Genomic DNA, 18,561 nt, shown 5'->3' with positions numbered 1-18,561 from the left:
AGCAATTTGGAACTATGCCCAAGGGGCTACAAAAATTTGCATACCCTTTGACCCAGCAATAGTGCTTCTAGGACTGTATCCCAAAGAGATCACAAAAATGGGAAAAGGACCCACATGTACAAAAATATTTATAGCACCTCTCTTTGTGGCAGCCAGGAACTGGAAATAGAGGAGATGCCCATCAATTGGGGAATGGCTGAATAAGCTGTGGTATATGAATGTAATGGAACGCTATTCTGCTATAAGAAATGAAGAACAGGAGGAATTCAGGAAAAACCTGGCAAGACTTATATGAACTGATGCTGAGTGAAGTGAACAGAGCCAGGAAAACGTTATATACAGTAACAGCCACAGTGTGTGAGGATTGTTTTTGATAGATTTAGCCCTTCACAGCAATGCAATGACCTAAAACATGTCCAAAGGACTCATGATGAAAAATGCCATCCACATCCAGTGAGAGAACTATGGAGTCGGAAGGCAGAATGAAGCAGACTATTTTCTCCTTTGTCATGTTTTGTTTTTCTCATGGTTTCTCCCGTCCGTTTTAATTCTTCTATGCAACATGACTAATGTAAAAATATGTTTAATAGGAATGCATGTGTAGAAAGATTGCATGCCATCTTGGGGGAGAAGGAGGAGAAAATTTGGAACTAATGAAAGTGATTATGAAATTAATTTGGAATAAATAAACGCTCATCCCTCTCCCCTTAAGATTATATTCAGTTTTTCTGGACAAGTTGCTTTTGGCTGTAAGCCTATATCCTTCACCTTCTTGAATATAGTATTCCAAACTCTCTGCTCTTTTATTGAGGTGGCTGCTAAATCATGTGTGATCCTGGCTTTGACTCCTTGGTATCTGAAGTCTTTTTTTCCTGGCTGCTTGTAATATTTTTTTCTTTGACCTGCTGCTTTCATGTTGTACTGAGTATTCTGGTTTTAGGGGGGAATCTCAGGGATTTTTCAGATTGGGGACCTGCAAGCTTTCAGTACTCCCAAAGTGTTCTGCTCTGGTATAAGATCTGATTGCTGTCTCCCTGGTCAGAGCTCTGCCATTTCTTGACCTGGGTTCTGCCACTATCAGTCAGCTGGAAAGCTCTGCTGGTTCCATGACAGAACTGCAGGCTTCCCTTTGTCTAGAACTCTCACCCTGGTTACTTTTCTGCAGGGCAGAGCTAGGCTACTGCTGCTTGCTTCTGAGTTTGCTCATTTCTCAGCAGAATACCAGGGGACCCCCCTTCCTGGGAATGCTACCATCAGAGGCTGACCTCTCTCAACAGAAGTTTGCCCTGGAACTGGGTAGTAAGTTACAAAGCTTCCATTTGGCATTTGTCCCCATCAAGGTGCTAAGGTGTTCAGGTGTGAGTCTGGAGATGTTTTAATAAAATTCTGGGATCTCTGTTTGTTCTGATAAACAGCCTTTCTCTGATCTGGAATGCTCCCCAGATGATGCTTCTGGCCAGGTTCTCTCCTCGGTGTCCAAAGACCTTTTTCTCTCTTTCCCTGTGCTGACCTAGATTAGAAAAAAATGACTCACTGTATCTAAGATTTTGGTTTTTTACTTTGTATGTCTGACTGTATTTTCACTACTTCAATGTCTCTGTACCAATTTTAGCTGTTCTGGTGAATTTTTCTCTTCAAATGAGTTATATATTTATTTACCAGGAAGGGATAGCATTTTACTTTTTAAAAAATTAAATATAATAAATTTAAGAATTTTAAAAACATAATTATAACCATTCTAAAATTATTTTTATTTTTTAAGTTGTAATGGGTTTTCTTGTTATCAGCTTATTACATTAAATTTTACCCAATATTAGCTTATTACGTTAAATTTTACCCAAATTAATTATGGGAAATATAAAATGTTATGGTCTTTTTACACAAAGATGGCTTAACTTTACATTTAAACACTTCACCTTCAAGTCCAGGAAACAAATAACAATTTATCTGAATTATAAACCTACACAAACTGACTTCCTTCTTTCAAGGAAGGTTCCTCTCCAAAAAGGCATCTGTTAGTAGATGAGAAGTCTAGAAGAAAAACACTGAGGTAAATTTCTCAAACAATTGCTTTAATTAAAAAAAAAACCTTAAATTTGAAACACACTGATTCATATGTAACCTTGTGTTAAATAGTCTCTGGACCACATTCGTTGTCAAGTGGAGTATATCATGGTTTTGTTGACTTTGAAATGAGTTTTGTTTTCACTGAAAAAAGTGAATGTGTTTATTTGTGAACTGTGCTTTAAAACAGCCAATAATTTTGGCCTTTGCTTCACTCTCACTTTGAGAGAGCCTCACATGTCAGGCTAGAGAGCTCTGCTTAAGAGGACTATGAACTTTGTCATTATCTCTCATTAGGCCACTCTTATAAAGACCTGATTTTTTTGTTTTTCTAATCTACCTATTTGTATTTTTTTCTTTTAGCATTTCAGTTTCTACCTAGAACCATTTGATATCAAGTTTTAAGGCTACTTTGTGATGTGAGGGGAGATCAAGGTCCTAGTGAAGTCCTAGCATCCTAGGTTTGAGGGTAGAGGAATATTCTACTGACACATAAAATTCCAAGCCTTTGGTACATGAAGAAGAGTGATGTAAGATGCCTTGAGCTCTAATAATGATTCACATTTCTTGGTAGGACCTAAAAGAAGTCTATTTTATTGGTGCCAATGTGGTGTGATGTGAGGAGCACTGGATTGAAATTGGAGGATTTCAGTTCAAATTCTGGACCTTGGGCATGTCCTTAAGTGCCCTGGGTCGGTCTCCTCATCCACAAAATGAGGGGTTTGTACTATATGATACACAAAGTCCCTTTCTAGCTCTACATCTAAGATTCCGTCAAATAAATGATCTCTAAGTTTGTTTACAGCTCTAAATCCCAAGATTCTATGATGTTGAAAAATTCAAAGGATAAAACAAAAAGATCTCAAATTAAAGCCAAAGTCAAACATAAAAATGCTTTTAAAAGCTAAGGAGGGAATGGGACTATTAGGTAAATGCTAAATAGTAGTTAGGAATTCCAACCAAAGTCTTACCTATAGGATAGTATCTTTAATTTACCTGGTTTATCTTTTTTATAAACAAGGCAGACTTTCCCATTTCCACTGCACGAATCCAGTTCAAAAATCCTATTTCTAGAGTCAAAGTGTGGCTTCTCTGGGTCATCCCCATTAGTTACCAATCCTGAAATTGAAAATAATGTCCAAGGAAGATAAAACATAACATCACTTATTGAGATGCTGGGGTTAAATGCCTACATGATTTTCCTAGGATGAAAATATCAGGAAAATAAAACACATATACATTGAAGTTGGAAATCTTTTCAAAATATTTTTCAAATTTTAGTCAAATGAAATCTACATATAAAAGAATGATAGGTTTCTCCTGCTTAATGTCTTCTGTTCCTGTCTTCATAATCACAACTAGATAGGGATAGCAGGGGCATGAGGGAATGGAAATTGGTCTTTGGGGAATTACTACATCATAGTGCTACTTAAAAACACTGTCATTAAACAAATCACAAGGTCTCTTCTTAGCATGTTCCTAAATTACTAAACCATGCCAGGGCACAATGTAAAAGATGTATTGTGGAATACAGTGCAAAAACGGTAAGAAAATTTCTAACTAATTGATGATCTGAGGTCTTTATTATGTAGGAATATGGATGGAAATGGGCCTGTGGTTTAGAACTTTCTGGTGGGTCAGATGTACTTGTAGACAAGCTGCTAGTAGAGAGAGAGAATGGGAAAGTTTCCTGCAAATCCAAAGATCTGCCTTTGGCTCTGTCACCACAAGATGTGCTCAAATGAGACCAGAAACCATGTTTCTTCAGATGTTATAGCTCTCAGTCTAGCTGTTCTTGACTCAGGTACCAGTTCTCTGACAAAGCATTATTCCCAAACATGTTCCCACCAAAAAGGGACAAAGAGACTTATCAAAAGTTCCTGGTTATGCATGTTCTTTAGCAAAGGGCCAGGATTCACGTGACTCACAGGGTACAGATCCCTCTTCACCCATGTTCCATGAGATGTCCTTTGCTCTAATTATAATAATAGGGCAGTTAGGTGGCACAGTGGATTGAGCACTAGGCTTCCTGTAGTCAGGAACTCAACTTTCTGAGTTCAAATTTGGCCTCAGACACTTACTAGCTGTGTGACCCTGGACAAGTCACTTGTTTACCTCAGTTTCCTTATCTGTAAAATGAACTGGAGAAGGAAATAGCAAAATACTCCAGTACTTTTGCCAAGAAACCCCAAATGGGGCCACTAAGAGTCAGACACAACTAGGCAACTAAACAACAACAATAATAATTATAACAGTTATGTAACACTAATTTTTAGGAAGCACTATTAAATATTTTATTTTATTTGATCCCCACAAGAGCCCTGTGACCTAGGTACTCCAAATATTAACCCCCAGGTTCAGCAAGATTAAGGGACTTGCCCATGTGTTACAGAGCAAGGGAGTGTTTGGAGTAGAATTCAAGCTTCAGGTCTCTTTGGATCCCTTTCTTTACTATACTTTTTGAAAGGAAAGAAAGGGAGAGAAATAAAGAGACCTAAACAAACCAAAAAACCTGCCTTGTGAACCTATATCTTCTAGTCCATAATAGTGGTTGTACTCCTATAATTTATTCTTTTGTAGCTTTATCCTATTACTTCTTCATTTAAATTATCAAGGTTTTACCTTTAAAGTTTCTTGGAAATTGACCTGTATTTCGTGACATATGTTGGTGTTTTTTCATAAACTTTTCCTATGACTGATAACAAAGCAACTTTTTCTGTACGAGGAAGAAAAGTATCTGTTCTGGCTGACAAGAGCTTGCTTTCACGTACTTTTTGTTTGGTTGCTTTTGGGGAGGCAATCAGGATTAAGTGATTTGTTCAGGATCACACAGCTGGTAAGTGTCTGAAGCAAGATTTGAACTCAGGTCCTCCTGACTCCAGGTCTGGTGCTCTATGCACTGTGCCACCTAACTGTACCCTGTGCTTTTGATGCCTATCTAGCCATCTGTTAAAATCCAGCTAAAATCCCATATACTAGAAATGAATTCAGTAAGCATTAATATGCTCCACTGTATAAAAGATCCTGTGTTAACCATCGGCAATATAGTGCATGCGTTCATCCTTCACTGTCGAAGAAGACCATGCCATCAGAGATATAAATACAAAAATGAAACAATCTCTGCTCACAAGGATAACATTATATTCTTCTAGAGGGGATACAACATGCACGCAACTAGGTAAATATAAAATAATTTGAAGAAGAAGAGAGCACAAAAAAAATCCCAATTGCTGAGTCCCTGGCAAGGCTTGCCATTTTCTGAGGAGTCCCAGCCATGCCCACGTCACTCCCAGTTCATCTGATTCTCTGGACCGCTCCACCTTGTTGGCAACCATGAGAGTAGCCTCATATGCCCTTTCCAACTCTCCTTAGATTGTATCCTTATAATGTAAACCTTTAAGTGCAGAGAACTATCTAGTTTTCTTATATGCATATTTTCAGGGCTTAATATGATTCCTGGTACATAGTAAGCATTTAAAAAATGCTTTATCTGTATGTCTGTCTAGTGATCAGGAAAGTAGCACTTGAGGTAACCCTTGAAGGAAACCACAGGTGAGGACAAAGTTCATTCCAGACTCTGGGCTAGATGACACCACAAATAATTTTCCAGAATCCTGAAGAGATCCTGAAGATCACATTTTAGTGTAGTTATCAAAGTGAGCAGTCCCTTCAGTGGTGAGGACTGTTTGATTCAACTACTGTCTATGTCCTAGCATAAATATCTACAGAAGAGTCATCCAACACACCAAGCCTTTCATCTAGATCCTTTAAAGTCCTGTGGATACCAGTGTAGCACAAGGGTTGTCCATCAGTTATCTCTCATTCTCTAAACATAACTGACCTCCTATTATACATTTCCACATCATTTCTAATACTATTTTTCACACATTGATAATAAGCTAAAGCCTACCTAGGCTTTCTAATAGTCGTTGGGTTACCTATAACTCTATAGGGATTACAGTGTTCCATAATTCACTGCTATATGGTATCACTGAAGCAATACTAGCATTAAAGAGAATATTTCTTTCAGTTTGAAGCTTGGGATGATTAACCATACTACCAAATCACCCAAATAAAATCTATTTTGCTCTCTTCTACCCATCCAATTTTGGGTCCAGCTCAGTGTCTCTCTGCACAATCTGTCCAAGATATATGAATTGACAGGCTAACTCAATGGACTGTCCATCCAAATGCACGTCATGGACAACACCTGGACAAGAGGTGTTCTTCATCTACTTGGTTTTGTCCTGCACCTATTATTAGACTGAACTCTTCTTAGTGGCTGTGGTTCTTATTTAGTATCTCAGAAATAGATGAAACAAGCAAAACAGCATTGAAAAGTGAGATCTTCTGGAATATCCCATTACCTAAGGAGAATTCCTTTTTCATTTGTATTCTGTGATGGGCATTCTCCAAGCAGTCACAAGTAATCTTGGTGAACATATATCTGCCTATTTTATGTTCATCTTGATTACTGAAAGATCACTGAACAGAATTATCTTTGTAATTAAGGAATATGTTAAGGAAACTTATAGTCTTAGAGAAGTATCAATTCTTATAATTAACAAACAATTGAGAAATCAAGATCTTGTGTTCTCTATACCTCTCTACAATCATGTGACTTTAAAGATGTGATCCACTGTAGGATTTTATGGCAAAAACCTGACTGCTTCCTTCTCATTTATTTTATAAAGAATGGCCTTGATTCAAGTGCAGATCATTATTCTAATAATTTTACAAAATTGACACAAGAGGTATATAAATACGTAGCTTTTGATTAGCTTTTTTAGGGAGTAATACTGCTTATAATTTTTAATCTCTCTAACTCCATCCTTCCTGACTAAAACACTTTAGAACTCTTTTTTATATTCTAATACACATAAGTGGTGAGGATGTAAATAACATATTGATTTAGTTTCATGCTGTATCTCCCCTTCTAGATCACAAGCTTCTTGAGGACAGGGACTTTGTCTCACTTTATCTTCCTATTTCAACCACCTAGGTGTTATGCTTATAGCGTATACCTAAAAATTGTATATATAGCTGAATTAGATGCACAATACCGTAAGAGATTAGCCACCGTCGGAAAATAAGCAATATCCATTCTTAATTTATCACTTGGCTCTTTCACTCTACCTTCATCTTCATCTTCCTCCAGGTCCACAAGACTTGGTGAATTGGGAAGCAAATAAACAGAGGTCTGATGGAGCTGGTTCAGCTTCATGAGGCTGTTAATCATCAGGCTGCCCAATGGAATGGGATAATCTGTATGAAGATTAGGAAAGGAGACTAGGGCATACAGTACCACAAAGAGTGGGAGGTGCCATCCTGCCCTCTACAATGCAGAGAAACCAAAATGTCTCACTATCCTTCACATGTGACAGTCCATCTCCCACCTTTGTGTCTCTGCCCTGGTTGGCTCATGCCTTGAATGTTTTCCTTTTCACCTCTGTGTCAGAATCCTTTATTTCCTTCAAGATTTTCTTTAAGCCTCACCTTCTATGTGAGGCCTTTCTTGCTAGTATCTTCTCTCAAAAATCTGCCTTGCATTTATTTTATATGCAATCTCTCTATATGCTTACATACATATCTATTGTCTTTATCAACAGTTCCTGAAAACAGGAACTTTTCCTTTTGATCTTTTGGAACCTTAGCACTGAGTATAGTGCCTGGCATGGAGTAGTTGCTTAATTACGGATCAATGATTGATGGTTTGATGCCCTCTGGTGCACAACAAAGTGAAGAGAGTCGTCATCTTTTATATCAAGGATGCCTATTGCAGGAATCAGACAAATGCTAACATGCCACTCAGAGAAATCTGAGGCCCTGAAATGATGAAAATTCCTACTTGCATGTGGGACAGTTTTATGCTTTGATACAGCAGCATATGCAATTTCTTTTAAATGACTCTGTGGTAAGAGATAAATTAAGTGTTAATGAGGAATAGGGATAAGCGATCTGAATACTGCTGCCAGGAGAAACAGGAAGTTTACAGTTCCCAACTTAAATGATAGAATAAAAAACAGAACCAAGTTTTCCAGACAAGGCAGCGGGCAGATATTAGAATAATTAGCTCCTTAAGGGAATAACTAGCTCCTAAGACAACTCATTCCATTTTGGGGCAGCTCAACTGTTAAGAAGCTTTTCTTTATACTAAGCGTATTTTTCCCCTATATAATTTCATCCATTGTCCTCTGGGGACAAATAAAATAGGCTTAATCCCTCTTCCAAAAGATAACACTTCAGATGATTAAAGACAGTTATCAGCCCCACTGCCACCCCCCTACACCAACCTTTCCCAAGTTTTCTCTAGACTAACTAACCCTATTTCCTTCTAACAATACTCAGATAGTATGGACTCCAGACCCTCCTCTGGACACTGTAGTTTACCAAAAGTCTGGTACCTAGGATTAAATACAATTCTCCAGATGTGGCCTGATCAAGGCAAATATAGCAAATATATTTATTCCTTAAATATCAATGCTGCGCAAGATCTTTTTCTTTTTTTTTACCTTTTTTGGCTGAAATATTGCATTGCTGATTATAATGAGATCACATTCCATTAAAATTCAAAAATCTTTTTCAAACTTTTGCCTAATGATCCCTCTCCATCTTATACTTCTAAAGTCAATACTGTGTATTCAAATGTAAGACTTTACATTTATTTACCGTCAAATTTCTTCTTAATTGGATTCAGTCCAACATTCTTTTTTTGTGTATGGGAGGGGAACACTTCCAGTTTTGTGTCATTTGCAATTATGCCTTTATAAAGGTCACTAATAATATTATCAAACAGCAGTTCCAAGTATAAGGGCACTGTACAGGAGACCTCTCTCTAAGGTGACTTGGAACTAGTCTGACCACTCAAAAGGTTCTGAATGTAATTGTACTGTCATGTGATATATCTTTCCATCTTTTCCAGAAAAACAGCATGAGATACTTTATCAACTTCTTTGATAATATCTAGGTAAACAAATTTATATTATTATATATATTATAAACTTATTTCTTTGATCTAGCTCTGTTACTCTAGGTGAGTCACATATCTTCTTTGTATATCAGTTTTCTCACCTGTAAAGGGGAAAAATACTTTACTACTCACTTTGCAGGATTATTGAGAGGAAAGTGAATTATTGTCCTTAAAATACTACATAAACATGAGCTGCTCTTATTATTATTACTTAGTTTATATTTTGTTCTATCTTTTCTGCATAAGAGAATAGTTTTCCTTAATTTATAAAATCTTCAAAGAACAGTAAAATGACAGGAATGTTGAGGATGACCTAATTGGAGGAACAAGTCAATAAACCAGCCAGACGATCAATAACTCACTGCAGGGCCTCAGTACCCCCTCCTCAGCGAGGTTGAACTTTAAGCCAGTTTTTTGTTTGTTTGTTTCTTTTTTTGGATTAATATGTCCCATGTGTCCCAGATATTCATTTCTGTATATGAAGCAATGAGAAGGCAAGGCAGCTGAGAAGTCTGCAGATTGTCATGAAACAAAAATCCTTGTTTTCTGTGCTTATTTCTTTGAAACACATTCTGTGGTTCACTTGTTTTTTAGTCATGTCTGACTCCTCATGACCCCATTTGGGGTTTTTATGGGCAAAGATACTGGAGTGGTTTGCCATTTCCTTCTCTAGATCATTTTCTAGATGAGGAAATGGAAGCAAACAAGGTTGAGTGACTTGCCCAGGGTCACACAGCTAGTAAGTGTCTGAGACCAGATTTGAAGACAGGAAGATTAGTCTTCCTGATTGCAGGTCCAGCAAGCTATCCATTGAGCCACTTAGTTTCCCTTTGAAACAAGCAGACCAATTATATTTAAGGCCACCAGAGGGTGTTAGACCAATTCATGTTATTGGATGGTCTTCATAGTCCTAACATTTTAGTGATTATGAAAGTACCTGTTCTATAGATTAGGAGGTTCTTTAAGGATCTCAGCTCTTTTATTTGCCCATTTTCTATCAGGTGAACATACTACAGTAGTAGCTTCTGAGCAGAGAGAAGTTAATGTCTAGCACTGAATGAATTTTAAAGAAGCAACTGTGGTTCTCACCATTCCTGAGAGATAGTCCAATCTTCTAGACATTACATTATAGAAAAACATTCCTAGGAGACCAACAATGCAGGTGGGGGGCAAGAAGGTGTGGTAGAGAAGTGAACTTACTATCTAGTTTCACATTCCACAACATGTGGAAGCCATTTGTCATCAGGTAAAAATTCTTCAGATCTTCTGGCAGCACGCAATCATTTTCCTGTAATCGTAAAGTACCTGAACATTAGGATAGGAATTGGTGAAGAACATGGGGAAGGGGAAAGGAAGAAAGTGGTTGTGCTTCAAATCAAACGATTACATATCCAACTAGGAATGTTTACCACCTCTAATGCCCTGAAACAAAATGCAAACTGACAGATACTCCCCAAAGGGGGGAAGATTTTAAACACTAGTAATAATTCACATTTAGGTAGTATTTTTTTAAATTTCAAAGCATTTTCCTCACAATCTTGTGAAATATAGTTAAAAAATAATTGTAGGACAAATTTACAAAATACTTTATATGAGTTATATCATTTGCATGTTATTTGATTCTCACGATAACTCTCATTTTAGATTGCAGGAAATGGGCCAGAGAGGTTAAGTGATTCACCTAGGATCACATAACTTGTGGTATCTGATGTGGGATTTCAACATGGGTATTCAGACTCTAAGCTCAATACGCTGTCTACTCCACCAACTGCTGCCTCACTATTCAAGCTGAAGATAAAACTCTAAACACAAGGAGTATATTCACTCTAACAAGTTTATAGTTTCATCTAGGATCATCAGATTTCTGTCAGAAGGCCCTTAAATACAAACTTTATTAGTAGTGGCTGAAGGAATCAGGGATGTTTAGCCTGAAGAAAAGAAGATTTAGGATAGAACTCTCTAAATATTTGAAGGGTCATCAAAGAATAGAGGAAAAGGGAATAAGCATTTATATAGGCTAGGTATTGTATTCAGCACTTTACAAACATCTTATTTGATCCTCATAATAGCTCTGAAAAGTAGGTGTTGCTATCATCCCCATTTTACAGTTGAAGAAATTGGGGCTTCAGGGGCTGATAAGTCTGAAGGCCTGCACAGGTCCCTGTGGGACCTACTAGAGAGTAGGATAGTAAATTATTAGAGAGGAATATAAGGTTTACCCTACTGCAGAAAGGGCTCATTTGGGATTAGATAACATTAAATTGTTTTGGATGCAGTCAGCATAGTTTTATGATGTCCTTTAGTTTTATTCATTATCACATGAAGGTAGAAAGGAGAAAGATTAGGAGGAGGAAGTAGTTTGGGGTTGGAGTTTGGCAAGTCAGGATCAGTGACAGGACAATGGAACAAGGGATTTAAGGGTAGAGTATAGTATAGAGTTAAGCTGGTTCACCAAGGGTTGGCCTGCACTGAGAGGTGGAGAAAATAGAAGCTATGAATAAAATTACAAATAAGATTATGAGTCATAAGGCTTAGAGAAAGACAGGATAAAAGACTATGATTAAGTAAAGGAACATCAAAGTTTGTGATCAAAGCAGTGGAACCCTTGTGGATGATGATAAACTCATGCCCTTCTTTATGTGCAGCTGAGGTGGGGTGGAGGAGTAGGCTGAGGAACTATGAAGTTAGAGTGTTTAAACGAGCATAAATATGTTGAAATCTTTTAGTAAGAGAATAGGGTATGGGAAGGAAAGACCATGAGTCAGGCTCTAGAGTGTTAATGTATTTTTTGCTTAATTTGAAGATCTTTCTCATTCATTAATAGGCCCATGTGACCTGCCTAAATCATGTGGAAGCCTAAGTCACACATGGTGGGAGAAGCTTGCTGAATGGGTGGAACAGGAAGAGGCGGAGCTGGAGCAGAGCTGAGAGAAAGTTGGTCAGAGTAGTCAGAGCTGGGAGAGAGAGAGAAAGCAGATAGCAACTATGAGTGGGAGAGCTTGCTTGTGATATTTAGTTAAGGGAGCCTATTTGGCTTGGGGATGGTAGTGCCCCCTGCATTGTTTGTGTATAGATTTCTTTGTTGTGTTTTCCAGTGTTTGAATAAATATTTTGGTTCTGTCTTCCATGTGGAGAGTCTGTTATATTTTGTGATTCAGAACTATGCTGACATATTCATAGTTGCAGTTGGTGCTGTAAATATTGCCTTGGCAATACAGGCTCTGAACTTGTTTGAGAAATTGGGGGTCAATAGATAACAACCACCAGGATCTAGACCAACACTTCTTAAACTGTGGTTCACAACCCCACATGCAGTTGTGAAAAATTGGGCAACAATAAAAGGTTTCTCAATGCAGAACAACCAAGAAGTAATTAAAAAATAGATGCATATGGAATGAATCCAAGATGTTTCTGGCAGCACTTGCCCACATTGCATCATAGAACTTCTGAATACAAAGCATGTGCACTTTGCACTGTGCATACCCTCAGGCCATGAAACAAAATGTGAAAAGGGATCTGGAATGAAAAAAGTTTAAGAAGCCCTGATTTTGACTGGATGACAAATCTGGATAGAATGAACTTGAAACAAGGAAAGGTTTCTCAGTAAAAGGGGTAGAGGGAGAATCTGGAAATGGCAACGAAACCTTACCTCCCACTGCAACCAATGAGTTGGAAGACATGAAAGCAGTCAGTACTTGAAAGAATGGTAAAGAAAGCAGTGCCATCAGGAAGGAGTTATGTCCCAGTGATGGTCAGGAGAATAGAGAAAGGAAGAAGTTTTAAGGTGAGAGGAAGTTTGTTAACTGTGGAGCAGATATTCCAAAGGGCACAGTGGAAGGGGCAAAAGTTTTCTATATCATCACCTCATGGACAATTCTTTTGCTACTTGCAAAAGATCCATCATACTAGAAGAAGGGAACTACTACCTCTTCTAAGATGATAGCTCCTCTTGTGGGTAAGAGACATATTTGGGGGTGAAAGCTCAGAGAGAACTGGCTAGAAAGATCAAAGAGATGAGATGAGATGAGAGGTATAATCAAATGATAGGAAGCAGGAGACCCTAGTCCAAGGGAAATGGTATAAAGTAGACAATCCAACAAATCTCTAAAGTATTCCTAGCAAACCAAGCTACTGGAGAAGTGAGGGGCCATATAACACGCTCCTCTTGACCCCAGGTGGTTCAGTTTCCAGAAGCTGCCTTGCCATTTGATCACTGCCCTATCGCTGCTGCCATCTCTGGTTGGAGGGTGTGCTGGGGCCTGTTCAAAAGTCTAATGTTTGGGTTTTTTCCTTTGTTAGGTACCAACCATACAGAAGAATGAAATAGGAAGTTCAAAATCATTATTACTGACTCTTCCAGCTCAACCTTAAACAATACAGCACAGGGAAAGAGGACTAACCTAAGAGTCAAGACAAGGTTTCAAATCCTGCCTCAGACATGTACTAGCTATTTGCTTAATTTCTCCAGTGCTCTAGGCAACTTTTCAAGATTATAAATTGTTAATCTGTTAAACACTTCCATTCCAGAAAACTCTGTTACTAATGATCTGACCAAAAAACCAAAAACCATTAAAAAAAAAAAGAACCTGGTATCAGCAGAAGGACGGAATCTCTATCTCCTTCCCTGGGTCCATTGGGCATGGTTAAGAAAGTAAAAGCAATACAACATCTATGGCAAAACTCCTCACTTGTTGAGCTATCCTGATAGTGACAATGGCTACTTCTCATGGAAAGCTTACCCAAAATCACTATGTCAATTCCAAGCAATGATCTGTGTTTGGATTTGTAGGAACAATGTGGGAGAAGCACTGTGATTAATTAGGGTCCTAGTCTTAGCTCCTTCATTAATGTAACCTATAATAAAGGACCTCAGGTTTTCATGGACCAGGTTCAGTTTTGAGGACACACAGATATCTTTAGCTTATGCCTCCATATCAGATTTTCCAAGGCAGATCAAAATATGGATTGTTTTTCCCCACCAGCACTTCATTGGACATTATCAGAATATATATATCATGTCTCAGTTTCTAAATATATAGGTAAGAGAACTCTCAGTTCATCAGCAAGCACTTTATTTCGTATCAAAATAAGACGAAGAACAAAGACCAGGATCCTATAAACTATCAAGACAATGCTCTTTCCCTCTTCATTGAGTCCCACCTCCCCCAGAGACATAACCAGTTCTCCAGACTCTCAACTGCACCCTATGGCTTATATTTCTCAAGAAGGGAAATAAACTCGAGGCTGGCCAATAGATGACCCTACATCTTTGTTCTCCTTGAGGGACCTACGCAGTTCTCCAGAGACTCATTGCATTACCACAAGCATTGAGATTCAACTAGAAAGAAGTATTTCACTTGAAGTTAAAGAATCAATACATTGGGTGCTCCTTCTGTTTCCTCTAGGGACCTATACAATCTCAAAGACAGATAGTACTTCCTGAAGAATCCCAGGGCCCCAAGAGGGAATTCTTCATTTGAGGCCACTATAGAAGCAACCCTTCCTTGGGATCTGCACCAATCAAATAGTCCATGGTAGAAGTTGAGGGCAAAGTCCAGATTTATTTTTCTGAATCTTGGCTTTGTCTTTTGCCTCTTCTCACCCCATAGTCCTGTGGTTATTTGTCTTCTTTCCAGAAGGCTGGATACCAGAACCCCCATAAGTCTGACATAAGGTTGAGTATTGCTCCATCGCTATTTCTGCTTCTTAGGCCATGTGATTTCTTCTTCTCCTGGAAGGCTCACTTGGCTTCTCCTCTGGGAACTGTTGCGAGGTTCTGCTACTGCCTCTCTATGGCTGTTACATCTGAAGCTCCCTTCCCAGGGACCCAGGCATGTTCTCTGGTCTCTGTGCTTTTTCAGCTCTCTCTCTGTCAGGTCCTCTTACAGATTATTCTTGCTCTTTCTGTTAGCCAGAACTCGAGGATGATTACTTAGATCTAGAATGCTCAGATTCAACTGATCATTTTCAGTGAAGTATAAATGGCAACCAAGTTATAATAGGTAGCATTTATAGAGCTAAGGTTGCAAAGTGATTAAACTGTATCATGTGGTCTCAAAAACAACCCCAGAAGTAAATGCCAATTCCTGCTTTCATCAAAGTGATATGACTAAAGTCCCAAGGGAGGTGTTATTGGGGGACATTCTCACATATGAACGGCATATAACCAAAGACTTTCTCCTTTAACTTCATCAGTCCTGACCAGAACCTCTCAGGATTACATATATTCTGCCAGGGATGGAGGGTGGGGTGTTAATTTCCTTAAGCATAAAATAATATTAAATGACTTCCAAGAGAATGTGTAATTCCAAAATGTTATGTGTTTCTGACCCTGTCGGACATTAAAGGGAGATGGAAAGATATGGGTTGATGGGTGAGAAAAGATGCAAAAAACATGATACACAGGTCCCCTAATCTTTGGGCATTTACTCTCTAAGGACATAGACCTAGCAAAAACTGTAGAATAGAGCAAGACAATGCTGTTCTATCTTGATAATCCTACAACTTAAGGGATACAAATTTAGAGATGGTCCATTAAAGATGTAGAGAATGGCATCTAATACCAGAGGATACTGTAGGCATCAGTCAACTTTGGCAATTCCACTTTGGCTCTGCCCTCTGTATGAGTGATGCCAAAAATTCTAAACAAATTTGCTTCATGGGCTTAGATTAGGGGAGATGGAATCCTGGCTCAGTTGTGCCATTCAGTCTCTGTGTTTTAGTTCTGCCATCAAAAACTGAACTTCAAATTCTTTCATCCTGGGGGGTTGGGAAGTCCAGCTAATCAAGAACCACTATAAAACTTCACCAAAGTGCTTAACAAAAATAAAGCTCTCCTGTTCAAGGTATCTTTGATCTTGGGTTGTATGCTGTTGTCTCCTTTAATGCAACCACTCACTTCATTTGTTCCCACCAGTAGTAGGTCCCTTCAATTCCATCTCTTGCATGAGGCTCACTTAAGCACCTCTACTACAATAACTATTTTGTGAAACTGAATAGGAGATAAGCTGATACATGGAAAGATTTCACCTGGCCCTGCCACCAAACATTTACCAGATTCGTCACTAAATTAGGCACTATAAGGCACTAAAAAAGATGAAAGTACTGGTAAATTCAAGGATTGGAATACATTATTTTGGATAACAAAACAAAGTTATGTTGAATCTGGCACCAAGAGGACCCTAGACTTGAATTCCATATCTGACATTTTTCTAGCAAGACCCTCAATGTGGATACTAATGCCTTATGATGTTTTCACAAGGCTTAATTTAGCTAAAACATGTAAATCTTATAACACTACATAAATATCAGCTACAATGCTACTTATAATGAAGTTAGATATTTTCTAGAGACATTGATCATCTTTAAGAATTTCATACATGGTAACTAATATGGTCTCTTGCTGTAATTATATTACTTGCTCCAACACTACTTAGCTGTCTCATTAGACCTGATGTATGAAACAAGCATGTGTGGAGGTTACATCCCTATAATATTGTCTCAGTAGAAGGGCTAAATGAGGTTGAGGGTAACCAACAGGCCTCAAAACTTTCAGTGAGTTAGAAGGATGTCTACCCCAAGTGTGTGAATATGTTCCTCTGGTGGAATGGGTGGGTAAGAACAATCTGTTCCAACAGCCACAAAGGCAGCTGAAGCGGCAGTTAGAGCTTGGTCAGACTTCAGAGACACCAAGGTCACGTCCCAGGGCCATCACCAGTTGTCTTGACTGTTTTCTTGCCTCTGAACTTCAATGACCCTGGAAGAGAGAGTGAGGCTGATGACTGCAATTCTGCCTCACTTAAATCCAAGTCACGTGCGAGGCAAGATGTCACATTGTGGAGTCACTGGTTCTCTTCAAGAAATGAAAGATGAATGAACAGCAACTTAAAATACTTCTAGTACTTTCATAAGTTTGTGAAAGCATTTTATCAGATTGGTAACAAACACAGACACGGTACTATCTGAATGACAGAAGAGCGCATAAAAATCTGAGGATTTCATTCCATCCTCACACCAACTCCACTGAGCAGGAAAGCATCTCATCTCTTTCAGTTTCTAGCTGTTATCAAAGTCTGGGGTCCTAGCACAAGAATCAGTATCTGCTCATAAATATCCTGGATCCTAATAAAATTGGATACATATAGTTAACTCATATCTAGTTTAGACAGTACCATCAAAACTTAGAGTGCCTCTCCGGTTTACAGCTGCAGAGGCAAACAGGGCACCAAGATGCAAGTCGACTCTGAGTGTTCAGGTATTGCCATTTCTCAGGATCTGAAACTATGCAGGGCATCAGTCTGTTCCTGAAAACTTCTCAGCAATCTTTCCATGTAGCACAACCTGACATAAGTGTGGAATCCACAATAGCAGGAGGGACTGGCATGGCCCTGGCAAACATTAAGTTCCCCAAGGTCTTTCCCTTTCTCCTTCCAAACTCACAATGTCACCTGTCTCCCCTCCCTCCAGGTGCTATGAATGTCCAGAAGTAAATCAGTGAAATGAAACCATTCCAATGTCAACATACTATCAGAGAGGCTAGAATGCTGATACAAAGAAATGAATAAATCACTTTCATTTCTGTAACTTAATAAAATATATTTTAATATTATGTTTTGTCTTTTGTTCTCCTCACCCTCAAATTTCAAAGATATGTGAAATCTAAAAGCTTCTACCAAGGCCTTATACTAATCTTTTTGTTTTCTTTCCTACTTACAAGGTTATTTGGATCTTAACATTCGCTCTGGGTTTCCAATAAATATATTACAGAGTACATGGATAGTACGTGGAAGTAATAAGTTCTTCTGGTCAATCAAATATGCATTCAAATTAAATATCCTGCTGCAATGAAACTGGTGGTAGTGAAAATCTTGACCATTTCTAACCACCTTTTAGTGCTTGGTTGCCTGATCAGCAGGGGCCACAGTACTGCCCAGAGTTATAGCTAAAGGTTTGAAGCATATAAAGCATTGTTTTGGTCAATACTTCCATCTAGTGGTTATAATACAGAAAGTCCTATCTATGCCTTTCAAAAAATGATTCCATTCTGTTGATCCAATGTGTCCCCCAGTCCTTATGCTTTCATATTCTTCAGAATACATAATATACTATGTACTTCTTACAAAGCTGTCAAAGAAAATATCAACTATTAGTTTCTGCTCTATCCATGGTAAGGCCAAAAACAATAGGGAAGTGTAAACTCTATTCCCATAAAACCTTCATAGGATGGAAGACATAGGATAAAAGGAGGTTCTATTCTCACAAAAGCTTCATGGGGTGAAGGATGTCTACTGCCTCCTGAAAATTTTACTTTTATGAACTTGTGTAACCTACTATCCTCTTTCCTTTTTACTAAGAGACACCATGGAGAGGAATGAGCAAAAAGGAGACAGTCAGTCCTACAGTCAAGAGGAATGAAGATAAAGCAAATACAGTGTTGAGGTAGTGGGTCACTAAAATTTCTTAAGCTATACTGTCCATAAAGAAAATTTTATTCCACTGATAACGTGCCTACTGCCTGGCAAAGGATA

General features: G+C 38.4%; 1 protein-coding gene across 7 annotated transcripts in view; it reads right to left on the bottom strand.

Moving 5' to 3' along the window:
- The window catches only part of TPGS2 (tubulin polyglutamylase complex subunit 2), a 54,926-nt gene that overhangs the window by 9,578 nt on the left and 26,787 nt on the right, over nucleotides 1-18,561 (bottom strand). For 3 of the 7 annotated variants that reach the window (XM_072599352.1, XM_072599346.1, XM_072599347.1), the window contains exons 3-5: nucleotides 10,235-10,322; nucleotides 7,201-7,329; nucleotides 3,061-3,183 (exon numbers count right to left, since the gene is read on the bottom strand). In XM_072599352.1, coding sequence (XP_072455453.1) covers nucleotides 3,061-3,183; nucleotides 7,201-7,329; nucleotides 10,235-10,322 — 340 coding nt within the window. Of the gene's footprint in view, nucleotides 1-1,625; nucleotides 2,032-3,060; nucleotides 3,184-7,127; nucleotides 7,330-10,234; nucleotides 10,323-18,561 lie in introns of those variants that run through there. The other 4 variants (XM_072599350.1, XM_072599351.1, XM_072599348.1 and 1 more) reach the window with 4 other exon arrangements.

Source organism: Notamacropus eugenii, chromosome 4 (assembly GCF_028372415.1).
Source record: "Notamacropus eugenii isolate mMacEug1 chromosome 4, mMacEug1.pri_v2, whole genome shotgun sequence".
Classification (NCBI taxonomy): domain Eukaryota; kingdom Metazoa; phylum Chordata; class Mammalia; order Diprotodontia; family Macropodidae; genus Notamacropus; species Notamacropus eugenii.
Note: the sequence above shows the minus strand (reverse complement) of the source record. Positions and strands in the feature narration are given on the sequence as shown.